Here is a 25158-nt window from a genome sequence, read left to right as displayed (position 1 = left end):
TAGGGGTACAAGATGGGGCATTATTACTATATGTGAAGGCACAGAGTGTTTTGCCTTTCAGAAGTATAGTGTATATTATGAGGAATTTCTGGGGTGGTACATTTCTTAGGGGCCACAATACATTACGGTATTTTACTCAGAGGGTGCACTGCACAGCAAGTTATATTCAGAGAGTGCAGTGTGTGGTAGTATTAGATTTAGAGGGCACAGTATGTGTTAGTATTATATTCAGTGGGTACAGTGTGTGATAGTATTATATTTAGAGGGTGCAGTGTGTGATAGTATTCTATTTAGAGGGTGCAGTGTGTGATAGTATTATATTTAGAGGGTGCAGTGTGTGATAGTATTATATTTAGAGGGTGCAGTGTGTGATAGTATTATATTTAGAGGGTGCAGTGTGTGATAGTATTATATTTAGAGGGTGCAGTGTGTGATAGTATTATATTTAGAGGGTGCAGTGTGTGATAGTATTATATTTAGAGGGTGCAGTGTGTGATAGTATTATATTCAGAGGGTGCAGTGTTTGGTAGTATTAAATTTAGAGGGCACAATGTGTGGTAGTATTATATTCAGAGGGTGCAGTGTGTGGTAGTATTATATTCAGAGAGTGCAGTGTGTGGTAGTATATTTAGAGGACACAGTGTGTGATAGTATTATATTCAGAGGGTGCAGTGTGTGATAGTATTATATTCAGAGGGTACAGTGTATGGCGGTATTATATTCAGAGGGTACAGTGGGTTGTATATTCAGGGGGTACAGTGTGTCAGAATTGTATTCAGAGGGTGTGTGCCAGTATTATATTCAAAGAATACAGTGTTTGGCAGTATTATAATAATTATTGTTTTCATATAGAGGATCAGAATGTGCTGACATAGTGAGGAGACGTCTGGGCATCAAGTTCTACAGAGAGAAGATTTAGCTGGAACAAATCCTGGCGGTATGTACCAGCTGAATTAGATAAGGAAAGGCTATAGAGAAGACGTCACCTGTAATCACTGATATCATTGTGTATTCTCCTCACTATAGAGAAGACGTCACCTGTAATCACTGATCTCTATAGTGAGGAGAATACACAATGATATCAGTGATTACAGGTGACGTCTTCTCTATAGTGAGAATACACAATGATATCAGAGATTACAGGTGACGTCTTCTCTATAGTGAGGAGAATACACAATATCAGTGATTACAGGTGACGTCTTCTCTATAGTGAGAATACACAATGATATCAGTGACTACAGGTGACGTCTTCTCTATAGTGAGGAGAATACACAATGATATCAGTGACTACAGGTGACGTCTTCTCTATAGTGAGAATACATAATGATATCAGTGATTACAGGTGACGTCTTCTCTATAGTGAGGAGAATACACAATGATAAGACGTCACCTGTAGTCACTGATATCATTGTATATTCTCCTCACTATAGAGAAGACGTCACCTGTAGTCACTGATATCATTGTGTATTCTCCTCACTATAGAGAAGAGGTCATCTGTAATCACTGATATCATTGTGTATTCTCCTCACTATAGAGAAGACGTCACCTGTAGTCACTGATATCATTGTGTATTCCCCTCACTATAGAGAAGACGTCACCTGTAGTCACTGATATCATTGTGTATTCTCCTCACTATAGAGAAGACGTCACCTGTAGTCACTGATATCATTGTGTATTCTCCTCACTATAGAGAAGACTTCATCTGTAATCACTGATATCACTGTGTATTCTCCTCACAATAGAGAAGACGTCACCTGTAGTCACTGATATCATTGTGTATTCTCCTCACTATAGAGAAGAGGTCATCTGTAATCACTGATATCATTGTGTATTCTCCTCACTATAGAGAAGAGGTCATCTGTAATCACTGATATCATTGTGTATTCTCCTCACTATAGAGAAGAGGTCATCTGTAATCACTGATATCATTGTGTATTCTCCTCACTATGTCCCATCAGAGCTGGAGTTACTTGTAAGTTCTGCAGTTATGATGGGTGAAACAACAACTCCCAGCACAACCTTACCACTGCTTAGGTCATACTGGGAGCTGTAGTTTTAAATGGTAAAAACTTTAGCGCTTTCCCATTCTGTGGCAATTGGTATATTTGATTATTATTCTGACATATGAGCATGGCCAAAAAGTCTTAAACAACATTAGGACTGTATGATACATTTAATAATATTGTAAGTTCTGTAATCTTTTTTTCTGTCCGCCAACACAAAATACTCTAATAGTGCCCCTCCCGAGACTCGACTCTGGATCCGCCCCTGTGTCAATCAGTGTTGCTTCTGAGTGGACAGTGTGATTTCACAGAAGTGTGATTGACTTGGAGTTATGTAATAACCATTGTGCCCATAGTTTGTTGGTTCTGTTTCCTCTGCCACATTGAGACACAAATGCTTTTTCATATACTGTATTTGCACAGTTGAGACATGTTCAGTGATCTCTGTCAGTGTTAGTATGGCAGGCGTCTTCCATCTTCTTGTTAGGCAGGATCTTGTGGTGATGGCAATGTGGCAGATTGGGACTTGTACCTCCTTTTTAAACTTCTCAAGGCCATTATTAAGAAGGCATAGCTCAGGATTTGAGGGGACTGAACCTTGAGAAGGTGTATAGATTAGAGAATATAAGTATTTTCGGAGTTTGTACAATTTTGGCAATTCCCAAAAATGTGGAGAGTGGAAATGCTGGGGGGAGGGGGGGATTTCCATTCTCCACATTTTTTGGAATTGCCAAAATTGTACAAACTCAGAAAATGTGGGAGTGGGGGCCTCCAATATTTTCTCCTGCATGCCATTGGGATGTCGTGATAAAAAACGTGTAAAAAAAACTGGGGTAAAATACCATTAAAAAAAATTTTTAATCTTAAAATATAAAAAAAAATCCACCTCTGCTTTTAAAGCAGTTTCTTGAGTCGAAGTCAGAAGCGGAAACAAAGAGTTGGATTGTGCTGTTATGGGGGAAATGGGACTGGCAGGCACTATTTTTGGGGGGCAGTCTGATTGTCTTTTATTAAAGTCAACTGGTATTGGATACTGCATGTTTACAGCTGGCCATACACTTATAATGGTCAGACAAAATGGACAACTTTGGTCATTTTCATTTTAGCTGACCATTGTCTCTAAATTACAAGTCAACAATCATTTGTGATGACTAACTGCAGAAAATGCGAGTAACTATGGCAAGCTGAAAAAAAAATACACCTATGGCATGCTTGGTCAACCTTGGCCAATCATTGGGCAGAAGAAGCAGATTTTCATAACAAGCACATGCACATAAAAGGAAGGACTATTTACCTGTGCTTAGTTATGTCGATAGCAGTGAGGATAACAGGAGAACAGCTGCACATAACGAAAACAGTATATTCAACATATACTGTAATGGAGGGCAGTGGATGCTATTCCTTTGAATGGCTTGAACAGAGTAATCTAGTGACTCTGCTCTGGACATACACGCTATTTTAAGCGGACTCAAAAGCGCAGTCTTCTGAGTTGTTCAGTCCACTTAAATGGGCACTGTCAGATCCAAAAACTTTTTTCATGTTGTTACCAATGAAAATGAAAGACCTTTTGTAACATGGTTATATAAAACAATTTGAATACTTAATAAAGAGAACGGCTCCTAAAAATCCTACCTCTATGGGTCCCCATACCTACTGGGACACTAACCAGTCCTGGAGCAGCATCAGACTTTTCCTTGAGTCATGGACAAGGCTGCATGAGCAGATGCACCAATTGCAGATGATTCTAAACTCTGTAAAGCAGTAAACACTATAGAGGACAGTGCACTGTTACAAATGGATCTGGATGGGTTGGAGGTTTGGGCTGGGAAGTGGCAGATGAGGTTCAACACTGATAAATGTAAGGTTATGCACATGGGGAAGAATAATCCTGGCTGGGATTATGTATTAAATGGGAGAACACTTGGGACGACTGATGTAGAAAAGGAATTAGGGGTCTTAGTTAACAGTAAATTTAGCTGTAGGGACCAGTGTCGGCCAGCTGCTGCCAAGGCAAATAAAATCATTGGGTGCAATAGGGGAAAAGATGCCCAAGACAAGGAAATAATTGTACCACTGTACAAATCACTAGTCAGACCACACATAGAATGCTGTGTACACCAGTGTACAAGAAAGACATAGTGGAGCTGGAGAGGGTTCAAAGACGGGCAACCAGGGTAATACGGGGAATGGGAGGACTACAGTACCCAGAAATATTATCAGAATTAGGGTTATTTAGTTTAGAAAAAAGAAGGCTTAGGGGGACCTAATAACTATGTATAAATATATCAGGGGACAGTACAGAGATCTCTCCCATGATCTATTTATACCCATGACTGGATCTTTAACAAGGGCGCGTCCTCTGCATTTAGAGGAAAGAAGGTTTCTACACCACCACAGATGGTGGTTCTTTACTGTAAGAGCAGTGAGACTATGGAACTCTCTGCCAGAGGGGGTGGTCATGGTGAACTCTGTAAAAGAATTCAAAAGTGGTCTGGATGCATTTTTGGAGAATAATAACATTGCTGGTTATGTATACTAGATTTATAGCGACAGAACGTTGATCCAGAGATTTATTCTGACTGCCATATTTGGAGTCAGGAAGGAATTTTTACCTCTAGTATGAGGGTTTTTGCCTTCCTCTGGATCAACTCAGTAGGGACTCATTAGGGATATAGGTTGAACTTGATGGACTCTGGTCTTTTTTCAACCTTATGAACTATGTTACCCAAGGCCGGCGCCACCTATAGGCAAAGTAGGCGCAGGCCTAGAGCTCCCAGAGGATGAGGGTGCTGCTCGGGATCCAGGACTCACGTCCCGCATTCCCCGAGTGAGCGCTGCTTTAAACTCTGTGTGCGTTCTAATTACACTGCGTGTGGCTGTAACAGGATGGAGCCGTGCGGCTCCGTCCTGTCACAGCCAATTGGGCTTTCTGTGCGTGCAGCATATGTATGACGCTGCGCGCATAGAAAAAAAAAAGGAACCACGGGGATAGGAGCGCCTAAAGCTTCGGGGGGAACGATGCAGAGGTTAGTGGTGTTTTTTATTTTTTAAAGGGGCCTGCAATATGGTGGCAATGTATGTGTGAAGGCAATTTGTGTGAGGTGTATGGGGGCAATGTGTGTGAGGAACATGTGGGCAATGTGTGTGAGGTATATGGAGGCTATGTGTGTGAGGTATAGGGGGCACTGTGTGTGAGGTATATGGGGGCAATGTGTGTGAGGAATATGGAGGCTATGTGTGTGAGGTATAGGGGGGCAATGTGTGTGAGGTATATGGGGGCAATGTGTGTGAGGAATATGGAGGCTATGTGTGTGAGGTATAGGGGGGCAATGTGTGTGAGGTATATGGGGGCTATGTGTGTGAGGAACATGGAGGCTATGTGTGTGAGGTATAGGGGGGCAATGTGTGTGAGGTATATGGGGGCAATGTGTGTGAGGAATATGGAGGCTATGTGTGTGAGGTATAGGGGGGCAATGTGTGTGAGGTATATGGGGGCTATGTGTGTGAGGAACATGGGGGCAAAGTGTGTGAGGTGTATAGGGGCAATGTGTATGAGGTGAATGTGTGTGAGGAACATGGGGGCAATGTGTGTGAGATGTATGGGGGCAATGTGTGTGTGAGGAACATGGGGGGAAATGTGTGTGAGATGTATGGGGGCAATGTGTGTGAGGAACATGGGTGCAATGTGTGTGAGGTATATGAGGGCTATGTGTGTGAGGAACATGGGGGCAAAGTTTGTAAGGTGTATAGGGGCAATGTGTATGAGGTGAATGGGGCAATGTGTGTGAGGAACATACATAGGGCAATGTGTGTGAGTTGTATGGGGGCAATGTGTATGAGGTGTATGGGGGCAATGTGTATGAGGTGTATGGGGGCAATATGTCTGAGGAACATGGGGGGGGGAATGTGTGTGAGGTATATGGGGGCAATGTGTGTGAGGTATATGGGGCAATGTGTGTGAGGTATATGGGGGTTATGTGTGTGAGGTATTTGGGGGCAATGTGTATGAGGTGTATGGGGCAATGTGTGTGAGATGTATGGGGGCAATGTGTGTGAGGTATAGAAAGTAAGATCTAGTATGTTCTTTGTAAAGGGCACATCTCCCTGTCCAAAAGAGAGAAAATAAAATCTATGCCTGTTATTATAAGGCATGTATTTGGGATACACTTTACACCATTGTCTAACTTTGACAATAATAAATCTGTCAGAAACTTGCTGTCCTACACCATCCCATTAAATCCTGCTCATTTTCTTTACACAAAGATGGCACATTTTAGTGCAAATACTTTTTTTATGTCACGAAAGAGACAAAAAGCAGCTGATAAACCACCAGATTTTCTAAACATGTGCTCTGTTCTTGTGCTATTCGGTGCTAAGACCCAGAAGAAGGCTCAGAGAGTCAGTGCTGGGAAGCCAGCATTCTTTCATTGGCTGCATACTAGTGGGCAGGGTCAGGGCTTGAGAATAGTAAATAGGCTTTGTCCCAGCTGAGCTCTCAGTCTGAGCAAGGGAGGCGAGCTGAGAAGCAGGTAAATTGATATAGATTTGGCATGTTAGATTGTTACTGTAGCTGTATTCACATTTCTGTTATGACCTGTCAGTGACACCTGTACTCATACAGTACATTTTGTCTATGACAACTCCATTTTATACCATTCAATTCTATATTATATGCACACACTAACACATTCTAAAATGGGCACATTTATAGGAATTAGGTACACAGATTATGCTGCTCAGCATGATTTCACCCAGGTGCCCCATACTGATCTTACACATAAAACTATGATCCGACACAAAGAAAAACAGCATTGTGTGTCTGCGTTCAATTCTCGCTTCTTCCACCCTTACTGGTTGCATTAGAACATGCATACTTAACAATGTGTTAATGTTGCAGCTCTTGGAATCCCCTGCCACTGACTCACAAGGCTAGCCTACAAGAGGATGAACCTGAACATCTGATACCACAACCCTGGGCACAGTAAGTAGAACCCTTTCTATATAACTTCTACCAATGCCCTCATGGAGTTACAGGTGCCAACATTGCCCGGCTTCTATTCATGCTTGGCTCCTATTCATGTCTACTGAGTGCAGATTATGTCAGTGGACTGAATCATTGGGGTCAGGTTCTGAAAGCTTCTGTATGGTAATGTGTGACTATAAAGAGGGCTTGTCTTCTTTCTAAAACATGGTAACTGAGTAGGATACAAAAAGTATATTCAGATGCTATATACACTTCATGGCTTTTTGTATATACACTGAGTTAATATATTCCCTGACTGTGAACACAACTTCCATCTGGTGTATGATCACTTGGCAGAATATACACAGGGTTTAGTTTTCGATCTTGCTTGGGTTTTATTGATACGTAGTCATCAAAGATATTGAAAAACCTGGATCATGACACAAAAACAGTGTTTGGGCCGACCACCATTAGCTTCATATACTTTTTTATGTATGATAAAATAATTGTATCAAACAAGATTACATCACTGTGGAACTCACATGATATTTCATTGTGTCTGTGCTCATCACACTTACGCTACCAATTAATACCCAGGCATGGTGTTTGCACTTACTATTACAATGCCAATATATATGGTATACAGAGGCATATTCTGTACAACTGTACATGAGCAGTTAGAAAGTCATGCAGGGCTTGTATCCTCCTTCACTTCCTCTATTGTGCACATGGTTATAAGTCTGAACTTGCCCTGCTGCCATTATTTAAAGGGGACGTGTTCACCCCTATGTGTTGCCCTCCCTGGAGCTAGCATAAAGTGTTGACAGACATTGATTTCAGCATTCTAACACTTGTGTGGGGATGTGCAAAAGTTTAGTAGTTACAGAGTGATGCTAGAACTTTTTGGTAGAATTCCAGTGTATTCATGAAATGTAGGCTACCCCCGCTGCTGATCGACTACTTTTTTCCTATGCACAATTAAGAAAAGAGAAAGCTGTTGATCAATGGTGGACAAGCAAGAGACTCTGCATCTCATGAATACATCAGACTCCTTCCATGCCACACTGACATTGTGCATCAACTATTAAACTGTGAATTCTCTAAATCTGAAACATAGTGACACGTAAGTGACAGACTGCTAGAATCAACTTGCCTGTCACTACATTATACTGCCCTCAGAAAGGGACACATTCCCTTTAAGTAACTTGCTATCTCTGTTTGAGAAGCACACAAGAAATAAAAGAACAGGCTTTCATACATGAGGGAGTTAATGCTGGGTGCTCTGGTATTTCATGTGCCGCTGTATGGCAGGAAGTGACAATGAGTGTTTTGTGTATTTAGCTGGGAGCAGTGTACATTGTGGCTCCAGGGATTGTTTATTAACCTCACATGGTTTAATAATTGATGGAGTTGAGACCTTTGTCCTGACTTCTGCTAGTCTCCTTCAAAGCTAGACCGCCAAAAGCTGGAGTGCTGACTAAAGTAAAGGGGCTGAATGAAGATTAAATAACCATTGTATTATAGCATGCAAGGCTTCCAACCGCAACTGAATTTTATGCATTTACTGGTTTAGTCATAACATTTAAACCATTAAAGCCTATTGTTGGGTAGGTCCAGTTTGTGCCACCAAACAAGTCTGACCCATTGAGCCATGGATTCCTGAAGACCTCTGAAGGTGTCTTGTGGTACTGGGCCTCAAGACATTAATGTCAAATACTTTTGATGAAATAGATTTTGTCATAAAAACATTTTTTGCAAGTTGCAGAAATCCGATTGTGTTGAAATATATCAGAGAATGCATTTGACAGCTCGGTCTCCAGCCACTTCTGCATGTTCCTGAATGGTTGTCTAAGTTCAGTTGTGATTGAATCCAAGTTCTAAAGTGTATCTTTACTAAAGCCCCTTAATGGTTATTAAGCTCCATTCAAAATGTAGGATGTTCAAAGAAAGAGAAGTCAAACAAATCATTTCCACATTATGTTTTTCTGTCATGGTCTAGGTGGAAAGTTCCCAGGTCTGTGGCAATGAGAGGGTTGCTGGGAATTGCCTTTGTTTGCTTGTCTATGTATTCTCCCACCAGTATTTCCTGATGGTGCTGAATGATAGGGCATACACGGTTTTAGATTTTCAACATAGTGCTGTGTCATTCTGCCATCTAAAGATATTTATAATTTATTTTTTAGGTTTTTATCCTGGTAACAAGGAAATTACCCGAAAATGTCAGTCAGCAATCACGAGAACCGCAAGTCCCGCTCCAGCACAGGTTCAATGAACATTCATTTATTTCACAAGCCTGGGCACGCAGATAGCCTTCTAACGCATCTTAACTTGCTACGCAAACGCTGCCTCTTCACAGATGTTGTGTTGTTGGCCGGGAACCGTGCTTTCCCATGTCATCGAGCTGTTCTAGCCTCCAGCAGCCGTTATTTTGAGGCAATGTTCAGTGGGGGACTAAAAGAAAGCCAGGATAGAGAAGTCAACTTTCAGGATGCTTTGCATCCTGAGGTCTTGGAGCTGCTTCTGGATTATGCCTATTCTGCCCGTATTATACTCAATGAGGAAAATGCGGAGTCCTTGTTGGAAGCTGGGGATATGCTACAGTTTCATGACATTCGAGATGCAGCTTCAGAATTCCTGGAAAAGAATCTTCATACAGCAAACTGCCTAAACATGATGCTGATATCTGATGCACACTGCTGTGAGAGACTGTTTGAGCTGTCTTGGAGAATGTGTCTTTCCAATTTTGTGGAATTATCCAAAACAGAAGACTTTTTCAGGTTGCCAAAGCTGAAACTGATGGAGCTTATCCTAAGTGAGGAGCTTGAAGTAGAAGATGAAAGTTTAGTCTATGAAGCTGTGATAGGATGGATAAAATATGATCTTTGTCTTCGACTGGATGATCTACCAGATGTACTGCGCTGTGTCAGGCTAGCCCTACTACCTGACCAGTATCTCAGAAGTCTTGCTATGGATGATTTGGTGGTTAAAAATAAGCTAGCAAAGGCAATTGTGGAAGAAGCAACGCATTGCAGGAACAAGATTTTGCAAAATGATGGTCTAGTGACTGGTTTTTGTGCTCGTCCACGAAAAGTTAGTCAGGCCTTGCTACTCTTGGGAGGACAGACATTTATGTGTGACAAGATCTATGTAATGGACCAAAAGACCACTGAGATAATACCCAAGACTGACATTCCCAGCCCACGCAAAGAGTGTAGTGCCTGTGCAATTGGCTGCAAAGTTTATGTTACAGGAGGAAAGGGGGCAGAAAATGGAGCATCTAAAGATGTCTGGGTCTATGATACATTGCATGATGAATGGTCCAAGGCAGGGCCTATGCTTGTTGCTAGGTTTGGTCATGGATCTGCAGAGCTAGACAACTGTCTTTATGTGGTTGGGGGGCATACAGCTATTACAGGAGCTTTTCCAGCATCTCCTTCTGTATCCTTGAAGCAAGTTGAGCATTATGATCCACAAGTTGACAAATGGAGCTTAGTAGCTCCCCTAAGAGAGGGTGTGAGCAATGCTGCAGTTGTGGGGGCAAAAATGAAGCTTTTTGTGTTTGGAGGCACTAGTGTCAACCGTGAAAAGCTTCCCAAAGTCCAGTGTTTCGATCCAGTTCAAAATAGATGGACAGTGCCAGCCACGTGCCCTCAACCCTGGCGTTACACTGGTGCTGCTGTTTTAGGAAACCATGTCATTGTGATTGGGGGAGACACCGAGTTCTCTGCTAGTTCAGCCTATCGCTTTAATAGTGAGACTTATCAGTGGTGCCGCTTTGGGGATGTTTCCTCAAAGAGGATTAGCTGCCGTGCAGTTGCTTCTGGCAATAGACTATATGTAGTCGGTGGATACTGTGGTTCTCAGCGGGGCAAAACATTGGACTGTTACGATCCTTCAAGTGACACATGGAGTAGTGTTACCACAGTGCCTTATTCTCTCATCCCAACAGCCTTTGTCAGCACATGGAAGTATCTATCTGCATGAGCAAGAAGGTAAATATTATTTTTAGTTATAAGACTGGAAATGCATCTAATAATGGCTTTGAGAAAAATTTAGTAATCAGAATTATGTGAATCCAACTAAAAGCTCCTGCCTTTATAGGGATGGTAAACTGTGCATGAATTGGTGTTGTCTGTGTTTTTTTAAGGCAGATATGCCACAATAAGATAAATAATTTTCACATTTTTTTTAATAGTCCAGGAGGCTATAGGGTGGCACACTTGGGCCACTGTGGCTGTGTGCCAGTTGTCATATAGTGCTCTATGGAAACCAGATTATGGGGTTATTCTCCCTAAGAAACAATAGAGCCTGCCATTTATAGGAGTACAGTGGACTTTATTACAAAGACTTGGCTCTGTAATAAAATACCCACAAAAAAGCTCTATGAAAAATGTCTGTAATAAGCCTGTAATACAAATGGGATTTCTAAGTATTATGGATTTGCTTATCCTGCAGTTGTGCTATTCAGCTAATCTGCTTGTTTTTATTAAAGCCTTTTTATTACAAGCATGCCCACACAACAAGTGCCCTCTGTTGTATTGTGTGTGTATTCTTTTCTACAAAACAAGGTTTAAACAAGGGAACTGTTACAATGCTGTGAATGTCATGCGTCTCTCTTCATCTGTGATTCTTTGTAAGGCAAATGCCAGTCATTTTCTCAGGGGATGAGGAATGAACGAGCTCTTGTTATAGCATGCAAAATACTTCTGAACTATGTAGGTTGCCTACATACATTCTAGTCTTGTGAAATAATACTTGATGGATACCGGTGCCAGTTTGTAACTTAGATTCTTACATTATTTGTTTAGTTGTAGGCCAAGAGCAGTGTAGATTATGGAACGTATACATGGATGTTTAATAATGCAGTTAAAGCCTAGCACAGAACTTTGTTAAGAGGAACACCTGAGCCTTCTTTTCCTGCTTTGTGTAATCTGAAACCAGCAGAGAGGTGTTGGCCTAGGGCACATATTTCCCATGTCTTTTGACCTCCTAATTGCTCTATGACCCAGTATAAGTAAAATTCCCTTACTGCAGTATTTTTGCTCTCCCCCAACAGATAGGAAATAGACAGTTTTTATTTAAAACGTGTTCTTACAAGCACCTATCTAATGCCTGGTCTTATTTATCAACACCTATCCGATGCCAGGTCTCATTTTACACCACTTTTCTAATGCCAGGTCTCATTTTCACCACATATCCAATGTTATGAATGCTGCATTATGGCACTATCCTTTTTTTTTTAACCAGTATAGATTGTAAGCTCTTGTGAGTAGGGCCAATACACCTCTTGGTTTAGTTGTTAATTTGTTATTATGTAAAATTATTTATACAGTGCTGTAAAATATGGTGGTGCTTTGTAAATAGAGATGATTATTAGCATTCACCTCCTACAGCATATGCAGTCCCTACAGCTCCATATCATACACAGAGAGAGAGAATTACACATTTATTAAATCAATACAAAACAATAGTGATGAGCGGCATAGGCCATATTCGAATTCAAGATATTTCGAGAATATATGGAGGAATATTTGTCATATATTCGCGAAATTTGCATATTTGTTATATTCACTTTTTTTCTATGCGCATATGCAAACATCTATTTTCGCGAATATTGACCCCTCCCTTCTTTAATGGTATATGGAACTAATGGGGCTAGTGCATTAACTCTGTGATTTTTTGCCCATTGAAACCAATAGGCCCATTGTGGCCTATGGGGATCTCACGATATGTGAAACTGTAAGATAAGCAGGAGGGTCTCGGCAGTTCAGTGGATGGGAGACCGTGTGGTGCTTCGAGTCACAGGGTGGGACGGAGTGTTACAGTGTTGTGGTTAAACTTTACTTTCCTGGAAAAGTTGCTGAGTTGCCCATAGCAACCAATCAGATTGCTTCTTTCATTTTGCAGAGGCCTTGTGAAAAATGAAACAAGCGATCTGATTGGTTGTTATGGGCAACTGGACAACTTTTCCTTTGCACGGGTTTTGATAAATCTCCCCTATGGGGGAGATTTATCAAAACCTGTCCAGAGGAAAAGTTTCTGAGTTGCCCATAGCAACCAATCAGATTGCTTCTTTCATTTTTGAAAAGGCATCTGAAAAATGAAGAAAGCAATCTGATTGGTTGCTATGGGCAACTCAGAAACTTTTCCTCTGGACAGGTTTTGATCTCTCTCTATGGGGGAGATTCATCAAAACCAGTGTAGAGGAAGAGTGGTGCAGTTGTTCATAGCAACCAATCAGATTGCTTCTTTCATTTTTAACAAGGCCTTTGAAAAATGAAAGAAGCAATCTGATTGGTTGCTATGGGCAGGTATTGATAAATATCCAATTATGTTCCTTAACCTCCCATTCATTCATTCATACCCAGCCTTGCACATTACATCCAATTTGAATTAACCCCAATACCCATATTTGGTAACCTATTAACCTAGTTCCTACGGTTCAAACACTCAGTTAATTGCCAATTGACCTAGTTCCCACGGTTCAAAGGCTTTCTTAATTACCAATTGACCTACATTTGTCAATCACGAGTAAAAAAGTTAAACCACAACACCGTAACACCCTGGGACTCGAACCACCGCCCGGGCTCCCATCCACTGTACTGCTGAGACCCTCCTGCTTATCTTAAAGTTTTACATACCGTGAGATCCCCATAGAACACAATGGGCCTATTGGGTTCAACAGGCAAAAAAATCACAGAGTTAATACACTAGTGCAGCCAACGGCTGTCCGGGAATGCTAGGAGTTGTAGTTTTGCAACATATGGAGGTCCACAGGTTGGAGACCAATGCACTAGCCCATTAGTTCCCTATACCATTAAAGAAGGGAGGGCTCAATATTCGCGAATATGCGCATATGCGAAGAGCAGAGAGGGAGTATCAGTGATCACTGTGATGTGTACTGTGAACAAAAAAAAAGCGAATATTCGTAATTGCGAATATATAGTGCTATATTCGCAAATTCGAGAATATGCAATATTCGCAATTAAAATTCGAATTGCGAATATTCGCGAGCAACACTACAAAACAAACTGTAGTAAAATCAAAAAGATGTGTTTGCCATTGGTTAAAATAAGCAAAAAACATATATATGGATAAACCATACCATGGAGCTGTATGAGATTCCCCATGTTGTTCATATGATGCTGTGTGCATGTGGCCTTAGAAGACCCAAAGTACCAACAGCACATTAATACCCACTGCTGGACATGTGCAATTTTCCATGTTATGTGCAGGAAAGCTGCTATGACCCTTTGTCTGACCTATGGTCTTCTTGTGCTTCTTGAGCACTATTTGAATTATCCCACTCTGCTGCCTATGCCACAGTTTATCATATGTAGTTCCAGTAGTGGGCTATGTAAGACATTTAATTTTGGTAGGTTTAATCTAAATGTACTGGAAAATCTCCAAATATTAAGATTTAATTGTTCAAAATTGCTTTACTTTAATTTCATATATATATCTATATATATATTTTTTTTTTACAGATTTGCCTTTGTGGATTATTATGAAAATGAATAATTTTCATGGTGGAACAGTTTGGAAATCATCTCGAACCGTTGTTTATGGATGGCAAGAATGTCCACGGGCATGGGAATCTCTTTACCAGTGTTAGGATGCACAAAAAAAGCACTGTTATGGACTGTTTAGTTACATGTTTAATGAATTAGAAAGTCTTTTGCTAATGGAGTCAGAATAGATTTGTCATTTTATATTAAAATGACATTTTTATTTCTAAGTAAATTTTCCAAATTTCAGTTTCCCTCATGGATTCCAACACAACCTTATCATTCCATAACAATGATGATTATGTGATTTAGTAAATATTAAAGGGGCATTCCTGTATTTTTTTTTTATTTGACTATGCTACAGGGGCTGTATAGTTAGTGTAGTTCATAATATAGTGTATGTACCTGTGTTTCATGGTGGTCTCGCAATTCTTCTGTGATTTTTGCCCCAAGGTTTTTTTAACAGCATACAAAATGAGTGTTGTCTCAGGTTTTCCCATGATGCTGTGCGGCCGGAGACATTACATCACTAGTCAGGTAATCAGAGGGAGCATGTCTTTGCTTCAATGGGTGGAGCAACCTCTGGGTGGGAGAAAGATCATTGTTTTTGCAACAGCTGGAGGCACCCTGGTCAGAAAACACTGGTCTATTGCATTGAAGGGATCACATGTATGTTTCAATGGGTGAGGTAGCTGATGTATGGGAGGGAGAAAAGTGACCTCACACAACAAGGAATAATTTGTAGTTTAAGGGCACAAACTTACACAGGAAATAGGCAGTTCACAAAAAGCTAGCCACAGCATTATGGTAATCTCACAACCTAACTATTTAGCCCCAAGACAAGCACAGATCCTTTCTAAGCATGTCCAGAAGACAGGGCCTTGCTGGCATATTGAACTTAGTGCACAAAGGTGTAAGACTCCTATATGTAAATTTCAGAGTGGCATGCAGGGCAGCCAAAGATGCACCCGGATTTATAAAGTAACGTACATTCTGATAAATCCAGAGCATTATACGCTGGTAAGAGTTTACTTACTCCCCTCCCCCCCTCCCATAGCTTTCATGAACAGCATGTCACTGATAAGGCACTCTCTTTAATAAAGAAGGGTTACAGAAGAGTCACTAACACAGTACAATGTCTGATTCAGTAAAAATTGGTACAATGGGGTATGACTAGCAACCCTAAGGCAAGTTTCAGACTACGGAATCTCCAGATGGAACATTTCCTGTGGCCAGCGCTGACTGAATTAGTCGGCACTAAGATCACGCGGACATTGCCGTCCCCAATAGATGGCTATGTCTTCCTCGTGTAGATCTGCCTGAAGCAAGTCCTTACATGCAAATTAAGAAAGATCTGCTGGAAGCTGTAAATCACTGTCAATGTAGAGAACAGGAGCTTCTTCAGGCTCCTGTACAGTACACGTAATGTCCTAAAAAAGTAAAATGGAGCTGCCCTTACCTGGTGCCCAAAGAAGCAGCAGAGGTTAAGAATAGTACAGAACATGTAATACCTCCCTGTACTGTAGGGGCACTACCAGACAGGAATTCAGTGCATACACTTCAGTAATACAGGTGTTTGACCAGTAAAATGCCCATTCTAATTGGTCAGTTCTTCCAGCCATTGACATGTTTTTCAGATCTGGACTGTCCATAGCATTGAATGTTGAGGCTGGTTTCAAGTTACAATGGTCCAGAAAAGTTGAAATTATTGTATGTTGAGGCCATTGTAAGTTGAGGGATAACTGTAGTTGCATAGTAAAGTGTAAACTATAACTATGATGCACTGCTTCTTCACTCACAGCACTTTAGTTAATATATATATGTCCATATAATAAATACTTCTCAAACTCAAAGCTGGTAGAATAAGGTAAGATATTCTGCTTAACATTTTTTGTCTCAGTCTCAGCTAATGTGCCATCTAGAGATGAAACCTTTCTATTTGTAGAATTTTTACTGTGAGTATAGATGTCCTTTTGTATATTTCATACTGTTCAGCCTGGAGCTGATATTTGTGACAATTGATTAAATAAAGATAAATCACTTTAGATGGATATTATTTAAAATTAGGGGACTCAGACAACAGGATTTTACATCTGTGGAATTTCCTAACACAAAGGCAACAGTTTATGTTGTTCTTTTGCCAGGCACGTCTATTCCAATGGACTGAAATGGAATGTAGCAGCGGAAAAAAACTGCAACTAAAGATGAGAAAAATATTGATTTTATTTTCTTCACTGTTCAGATTGTTCCCTGCTCTAATGTTCTATTTATTGTAAGAGCAAACAACATATTTACAGTAGAAGAGACAGTTATATAGGATTCTATGCTTAGTATGTAGCTAATGCTCAAGTACAATACAGCACACTTACACATCTGGCCATTAGTATAGATATTGCTCTCCCCTTCCAGAGCCCTGGACATCAGTCAAGTAGGGTCTGAAAGGTAAGGACAATCAAGAAGATGTACCAGGCTGTGGCACTCGAGAAGCTTGGCCCATGACTGAAAAATAGCCATTTATATAAGTTTGAAAATGTACAGCGCCAGAAAATGTACAGTTTGCTTTTATACCATTAGTGTGAACATAGCCTTAGAGAGAAACATTGGACTATTCTGAAATGGCCTTATATAAGCCCTGATCTAATACTATAGAACATCTGTGGAAGGAGCTGAAACATGTAGTCTGAAGAAGGCACCCTTTAAACCTGAGACAGCTGGAGCAGTATCTTATGAAGAGTGGGCCAAGATACCTGGAGACAAGTACAAAAGTCTCATTGAGAATTAGGCTATGTTCAGACTACGGAATCTCCAGGCAGAAAATTTCCGCCCGGAGATTCCGAGTGCGGCCAGCGCCGGCTGAATCAGTTGGCGCTTGGACCGTGCGGACACTGCAGTCTCCAATAGATTGCAATGTGTTCCGCACGGATTTCCACCTGAAGAAAGAGCACGCCTTTCTTCAGGTGGAAATTTCCAAGCGGATTGTCCGTTCACAAATTCCGCTTCACAAATTCCGGTGTGAATTTGTGAACGGAAAATCATTCACTACACTATACATTTTAGAAAGCGGAATTTCTGCCTGCAATTTCAAAGCAAAATTGCAGGCGGAAATTCCGTAGTCTGAACCTAGCCTTACAGAAATCACTTGACAGCAGTGACTGTACTTAATAATGTGTAGCACAACTTTTGAGGCAGAGTATGATCATTTTTGTCCAGGACAGTTTCATTATTTCAGTTTTTTTTTATATATTTTTTTATTTTTCTGTTTAGCTGCAATATAAAAGCAATGCCTGATTATTTCAGGGAGCATTGTTTTTCTCTGTCTTAAACGGAAGGGTACCAACACTTTTCCTACATTTGGCCAGCTTTATCAATCTGGCTGAAACCAAAGCTAGTTTTGCCAATTTATCGCTAGTTTTTTCCAATGATAGCTCAGCTTTTCTTTTACTAAAACTGTTTAATAGATGAAAGCTAAGCTGTGATTGATTGCTACAGGCAAAACTAGTTTTGGTTTTAGGCAGTTTGACAAATCTAGGCCATCTTGTTTGTCGTAAAAGTGATAGGATCTGAATCTGTAAAAGATGCAAGTAAAATTTTCTAGAATTTAGTACAGAATTAGGTAAACCCTTTCAGGACCCATGATGTACCGCTACATCCGTGGGAATTCCACATCCATGGGATATCGATCAGCAGGCACCCTGTGCAAATGCCCAAGGGGGTCATCAGATCCCCCCATGTCGGCGATCGGCGCAAATCGCAAGTGAATTCACACTTGTGATTTGCACCAATTCCGGGTCATACGGGTCTATGGTGACACGGTGACCCGGAATATAAGGGGGATCGCGGTTGTCTAAGACACCCTCGATCCCCCTGAAGGGATAGGAGTGAGGTGGCAGCGGTGCCACCCCTCCTATCCCTGCTATTGGTCGTCAGAAGCGACGACCAATAGCAGATTGGGGGCGGGGGGTTAACTTTCGTTTTCCCCATTCTGCCCACCCACAATAGGCGGGGCAGGACGGGGAAACGATAGAGGGCCAGGCACCGAAGATCCACTTACCCATCCGGAGGTAGCGGGCGATGGTGATGGGCGTGCGGCGATGTTGTGCGGAAGAAGAGGACAGCTCCCTGGACCCTACGGAAGCCGGTAAGTTGCCTAGCAACATCTGGAGGGCTACAGTCTGAGACCACTATACAGTACAACAGCAAACAAAGTTTTGTATCAATATATCAAGATAGTACTTATTACAATCAACCTATTGTGTACTCCTACAAAAATATTGCAGCAGAAAACGAGAATGGAGACACTTATAATATAAAAATTACATAATTTTATTGAGTATGCATTAAAAAGTTCATTTAAAATCACATATGGGGAGAAGCATTCACAAAGTGGAGAGACAAAGGCGTTGCTTACAGACAGATCCACATTAATAAGTTGCATAAGGAAAAGTAACATGAAGCATAGTCACACGTGTGCATTAACAGCACATATATATGCAAAACAATGCTCTAAATATCATACAGTACAATGCACACAGTGAAGACAATAGGCATACCAAACTGTAATATCCAGTTCCTAGCAGGGTCTGCTGGAGCAACGCCACCCCACAATAGGCGGGGCAGGACGGGGAAACGATAGAGGACCGGGCACCGAAGATCCACTTACCCATCCGGAGGCAGCGGGCGATGGTGATGGGCGTGCGGCGATGTTGTGCGGAAGAAGAGGACAGCTCCCTGGACCCTACGGAAGCCGGTAAGTTGCCTAGCAACATCTGGAGGGCTACAGTCTGAGACCACTATACAGCAAATTTTTCCCTGCAGCGCAAACTGCTAGCGAGAAACTCACCGTAACACGCCAGTGCGAATGTACCCTAAAAACACTACACTACACCACCACATAATAAAGGGTAAAACACAACGTATACACCCCCTTACACTGTCCCCCCCCCCCCCCCCCAATAAAAATGAAAAACGTATTGTACGGCAGTGTTTCCAAAATGGAGCCTCCAGTTGTTGCAAAACAACAACTTCCAGCATTTCTGGACAGCCACTGACTGTCCAGGCATGCTGAGAGTTTAGCAACAGCTGGAGGCACCCTGTTTGGGAATCACTGGCATAGAATACCCCTATGTCCACCCCTATGCAATCCCTAATTTAGTCCTCAAATGCGCATGGCGCTCTCTCATTTTGGAGCCCTGTCGTATTTCAAGGAAACAGTTTAGAGCCACATATGGGGTATTTCCGTACTCGGGAGAAATTGCACTACAAATTTTGGGGGCTTTTTCTCCTTTTACCCCTTTATGAAAAGGAAAAATTGGGGGCTACACCAACCTGTTAGTGTAAAAAAATTAAAATTTTTACACTAACATGCTGGTGTTGCCCCATACTTTTTATTTTCACAAGCAGTAAAAGGAAAAAAGGACCCCCAAAATTTGTAACGCAATTTCTTCTGAGTACGGAAATACCTTATATGTGGGCGTAAAATGCTCTGCGGGTGCACAACAAGGCTCAGGAGTGAGAGCGCACATGTACATTTGAGGGCTAAATTGGTGATTTGCACAGGGGTGGCTTATTTTACAGCGGTTCTGACATAAACAAAAAAAATAAATACCCACATGTGACCACATTTTGGAAACTACACCCCTCACAGAACGTGACAAGGGGTATAGTGAGCCATAACAGGTGTTTGACGAATTTTCATTAAATTTGCATGGGAAAATGAAAAAAAAAATATTTTCACTAAAATGCTGGTGTTTTTCATTCAAAAAAATGTCATTTTCATAAGGGAAAATAGGAAAAAAAGCCCCCCAAAATTTGTAACCCCATTTGTTCTGAGTGAGAAAATACCCCATATGTGGATGTAAAGTGCTCTGTGGGCGAACTACAATGCTCAGAAGAGAAGGAGCACCATTGGGATTTTGAAGAGAAAATTTGTCCGCAATTGAAGCCCACGTTTGTTTACAAAGCCCCCATAGTGCCAGAACAATGGACCCCCCCCCACATGTGACCCCATTTTGGAAACTACACCCCTCATGTACAGATTAAGGGGTGCAGTGAGCATTTACGCCCCGCAGGTGTCTGACAGATTTTTGGAACAGTGGTCCGTGAAAATTAAAAATAAAATTTTTCATTTGCACAGCCCACTGTTCCAAAGATCTGTCAAAAGCCAGTGAGGTGTAAATGCTCACTGTACCCCTTATTAAATTCTGTGAGGGGTGTAGTTTCCAAAATGGGGTCACATGTGGGGGGGGGGGTCCACTGTTCTGGCACCATGGGGCGCTTTGTAAACACACATGGCCCCTGACTACCATTCAAAACGAATTCTCTTTCCAAAAGCTCAATGGTGCTCCTCTTTTGAGCATTGTAGTTCGCCCGCAGAGCATGTTACGTCCTAACATGAGGTATTTCCATACTCAGAAGAGATGGGGTTACAAATTTTTTTTCATTTACACATCCGATTTTAACGAAAAGTCGTCAAACACCTGCAGGGTGTTAAGGCTCACTGGACCCCTTGTTACATGCCTTGAGGGGTGCAGTTTCCAAAATAGTATGCCATGTGGGGTTTTCTGCTGTTCTGGCACCATAGGGGCTTTCTAAATGTGACATGCCCCCCAAAAACCATTTCAGCAAAATTCACTCTCCAAAATCCCATTGTTGCTCCTTCCCTTCTGAGCCCTCTACTGCGCCAGCTGAACACTTGACATACACATATGAGGTATTTCCTTACTTGAGAGAAATTGGGTTACAAATTTTGGAGGACTTTTTCTCCTATTATCACTTGTAAAAATTAAAAAACTGGGTCTATAAAAACATGCGAGTGTAAAAAATTAAGATTTTGAATTTTCTCCTTCACTTTGCTGCTATTCCTGTGAAACACCTAAAGGTTAACACACTTACTGAATGTCATTTTGAATACTTTGAGGGGTGCAGTTTTTATAAAGGGGTCATTTATGGGGTATTTCTAATAAGAAGGCCCTTCAAATCCACTTCAAAACTGGACTGGTCGCTGAAAAATTCCGATTTTGAAAATGTTGTTAAAAAATTGGAGAATTGCTGCTGAACTTTGAAGCCCTCTGATGTCTTCCAAAAGTAAAAACAACTTTATGATGCAAATGTAAAGTAGACATATTGTATATGTGAATCAATATATAATTTATTTGGAATGTCTATTTTCCTTACAAGCAGAGAGCTTCAAAGTTAGAAAAATGCAAAATTTTAAATTTTTCATCAAATTTTGAATTTTTCACCAAGAAATGAAGTATCGACGAAAATTTACCACTACCATAAAGTAGAATATGTCACGAAAAAACAATCTCGGAATCAAGTTGAAAAGCAAAAGCATCCCAGAGTTATTAATGCTTAAAGTGACAGTGGTCAGATTTGCAAAAAAAATGCTCCCGTCCTTAGGGTCATAATGGGCTCCATCCCCAAGGGGTTAAAGGGAACATGTCACACAGAAAAACATTATTAAACCAAAAAGAACACATAATACCTCTAATACTGTGTCCTGGAGAGCTCAACTCATTCCCACAAGGTAGAATGTCGGCACAGCAGTCCACACCACAGGGAACTAGGTGGTAATGCTCTCCAATGAGCCTGCAAACAGTCATAAATAATGCTCCAATTCATACATGTACAGATTAGCAACAAAAAATAGCAGCGTTGTAGTATAGTGTGCATTGAAACAACTGGTATATGAACCATGTCTAAAACTCGCTACGGGTCTATGAACTAATGCTGCAGTATAGCTCTGAAAATAAATATTGTATACTTATAGAGAAACACTAGAGCCACTAGACTACTGATAAAACAAAATGATTTTATTAATACTCTTTAAAATCACAAATATAGCTACTAAATAGTGTCATTTTACAAGGTCAATGATTGTAAACAGATAACCAATCCGAAAAGAAGGTGGTAAGACAGGTATAATTAATATAACAGTGCTCATGTATAGTATGTAAACAATGAGAGCTACAGCAGCAGTAATGGGTGTCCAACAGTAATGTCCAATAGGACAAGAGAAGGGGTATGTAACCTCTACTAATGTAATATCCAGCTACCCACACAGGATAGCTGGAATAGACACCAACAGTGCATAAAAGTAATGGCACTCTCAATGCTGGTCCTCACTTACCCATAATAGAGTCCTGTCACCACCGCCCCAATGTACGTTTCGTCAGCCTGGACTTTCTCAAGGGACGCTTTCTCAAGAGTGCACTATCTCCAGAGAATTAGTACAGGTATAGTCTGCGAATATAAAATGTAGACGGCACTCACCCCTGTTTATGTGCAAAAATCTTCTTTATTAAAATGCATAAAATCCATGCTTATGGGCAGACAGGCTTACACCGCCTGTGTGACAGCTGTTTCACAAAAGTTGACACCCCAGATGGGGATGTCATGTGGCAGGGTAGCTATCCTAAAGGTTTCCCAGTTACTTAACTCCTTAAAGGAGTACTCCGATGCAAATCATTTCATGGGCAAAGCATGCATTAAGTAAAGTTATATAACTAAGTAATATACTTGCGCTTTGCATATTGAATGGATCCCGGTGTTCTTCAGCTCTCTGCCGCCGACCGGAAGCTCTGTAGTTCTCCTGTGTTTGATGATGCTCGACCCTGTATTCTCAGCGCTCCGCTGCCATGTTAGCCCGGTGACTCACACTTCCCATGAGTCATTGCGGGCTCTGCTTGCCTCCTAGCCCAGAGTCGACTACTCCCCCCTTGCTTATTTATTCATATATTCATGTTTGCTGAGCTGGCATAGACTCAGCTCAGCAAATGCCTATCTAGCGCAGCCGGCCAATCAGATGTGATGAGCGGGCATTCTGGGAGGTGTAGTTTTTTTACACTGCGCTGGCCATGCACAGAACCAGGAAGTAACGGAAAATTCGGACAGGCATAGCGCAGGAATGGCTGGACCATTCTGCACGATATGAGGCTCTATGGACAGGTACGTGAATGGGTTACATTTTGATATTAGTTTATTTTTTTTAGGGGGCATCGGAGTTCTTCTTTAAGGACTTAGGACGTATGAGTACGTCCTAAGTCCGGTCCCTGCCTATAACGTCCTTGTCATAGCGGGATGGTCCCGGCGCCTATTCACAGCCGGGACCCGCGGCTAATAGCTCGCGGCCGCGATCGTTTGGCCACGCGCTATTAACCCCTTAAGGACACATGACATTCTCATACGTCTCCATTTCCGAGTCCTTAAGGACACATGACGTATGAGAACGTCATGTGTTTTACCGGCCCCCCGCAACCATCTGGAGCGGAGCCGGTGCCCGATGCCTGCTGAAATCGTTCAGCAGGCATCGGGGCATATCGCCCAGGGGGGTCATTATGACCCCCCATGTCGGCGATGGCCGCAGATGGCCCGGAATCCACCGCAGATCGTTGGACTGAATTGAATTGTGGACTGAATCCGGGTCAATCGGGTCTCCAGTGACCCGGAATTATTGGCTGATCGGGGCCGTCAGAGACGGCCCCGAACAGCCAGAGCCAGCAGGGGTGAGGTGGCACTGGTGCCACCTCACGATCGCCCTAATTCGTCGGCCGGATTACCGGCCGACCAATCAGGACGCCTGCTGCGGGTGTCACTCCCGCAACCCGCTCCGCCCCTCTTCCGGAGGACGTGAGCGGGTGCGGGACGTGCACCCCAAGGTGCTGGGGACCCCGATCCCCGGCGTCCCCGTTGGGATCGGGGCCCCAGGAGCAGCGGCGGCGGCGACGACGAGGGACTGACCTGTGCGGCGAGGATCGTTGGAGGTGAGTGACAGCCTCCTGCTGTTGCTTAGCAACATCTCCCAGCATGCAAAAAGGGCATGCTGGGAGCTGTAGTTATGCAACAGCAGGAGGCAGACCACCACAACTCCCAGCATTCCCTTATGGGCATGCTGGGACTTGTAGTTTTGCAACAGCTGGAGGCACATTCTTTCTATGGAAAAGTGTACCTTCAGCTGTTGTGTAACTACAACTCCCAGCTTGCACAATCAGCTAAAGTGCATGCTGGGAGTTGTAGTGGTGCATCTGGTGGTTGCATAACTACAACTCCCAGCATGCCCGTTGGCTGTCGGTGACTGCTAGGAGTTGTAGTTTTGCAACAGCTGAAGGCACACTGAGTTAAGTAGCAAACCAGTGTGTCTCCAGCTGTTGCATAACTACAATCCCCAGCATCCCCAGCCAAAGTAGTATGCCTCCAGCTGTTGCATAACTACAACACCCAGCATGCCCTTCCGCTGTCCGTACATGCTGGGGGTTGTAGCTTTTGCAACAGCTGAAGGCACACTGGTTGCAAAACACTGAGTTTGTTACCAAACTCGGTGTTTCACAACCAGTGTGCCTCCAGCTGTTGCAAAACTACAACTCCCAGCATGCACTGATAGACCGTACATGCTGGGAGTTGTAGTTTTGCAACAGCTGGATGTTCCCCCCCCCCCCCCCCCCCCAATGTGAATGTACAGGGTACACTCACATGGGCGGAGGATTACAGTAAGTATCCGGCTGCAAGTTTGAGGTGCGACAAAATTTATGCCGCAGCTCAAACTGCCAGCGAGAAACTACTGTGAACCCCCGCCCGTGCGACTGTACCCTAAAAACACTACACTACACTAACACACAATAAGATAAAAAGTAAAAAACACTACGTATACACATACCCCTACACAGCCCCCCTCCCCAATAAAAAT

At 42.2% G+C, this 25158-nt stretch overlaps 1 protein-coding gene and 1 long non-coding RNA gene across 4 annotated transcripts in view; one reads left to right on the top strand and one right to left on the bottom strand.

The window, feature by feature from the left end:
• LOC130368729 (ectoderm-neural cortex protein 1-like) overlaps window positions 1-16515 on the top strand; it is a 71829-nt gene extending 55314 nt beyond the window's left edge. The window contains exons 1-4 of one of the 2 annotated variants that reach the window (XM_056572840.1): window positions 6508-6532; window positions 6901-6984; window positions 9150-10958; window positions 14454-16515. In XM_056572840.1, coding sequence (XP_056428815.1) covers window positions 9184-10950 — 1767 coding nt within the window. In that variant the 5' untranslated portion in view covers window positions 6508-6532; window positions 6901-6984; window positions 9150-9183 and the 3' untranslated portion in view covers window positions 10951-10958; window positions 14454-16515. Of the gene's footprint in view, window positions 1-6507; window positions 6533-6900; window positions 6985-9149; window positions 10959-14453 lie in introns of those variants that run through there. The other variant, XM_056572850.1, reaches the window with a different exon arrangement.
• Window positions 1-22801, bottom strand: part of LOC130368734 (uncharacterized) — a 58069-nt gene extending 35268 nt beyond the window's left edge. Inside the window, exons 1-3 of one of the 2 annotated variants that reach the window (XR_008892549.1) lie at window positions 22606-22801; window positions 21961-22064; window positions 18874-19264 (exon numbers count right to left, since the gene is read on the bottom strand). This is a non-coding gene — a long non-coding RNA (uncharacterized LOC130368734). Of the gene's footprint in view, window positions 1-18873; window positions 19265-21960; window positions 22065-22605 lie in introns of those variants that run through there. The other variant, XR_008892550.1, reaches the window with a different exon arrangement.
• Between the last annotated feature and the right edge of the window lie 2357 nt (window positions 22802-25158).

The sequence above is a fragment of the Hyla sarda genome, chromosome 1, assembly GCF_029499605.1.
Source record: "Hyla sarda isolate aHylSar1 chromosome 1, aHylSar1.hap1, whole genome shotgun sequence".
Lineage (NCBI taxonomy): Eukaryota > Metazoa > Chordata > Amphibia > Anura > Hylidae > Hyla > Hyla sarda.
Note: the sequence above shows the minus strand (reverse complement) of the source record. Positions and strands in the feature narration are given on the sequence as shown.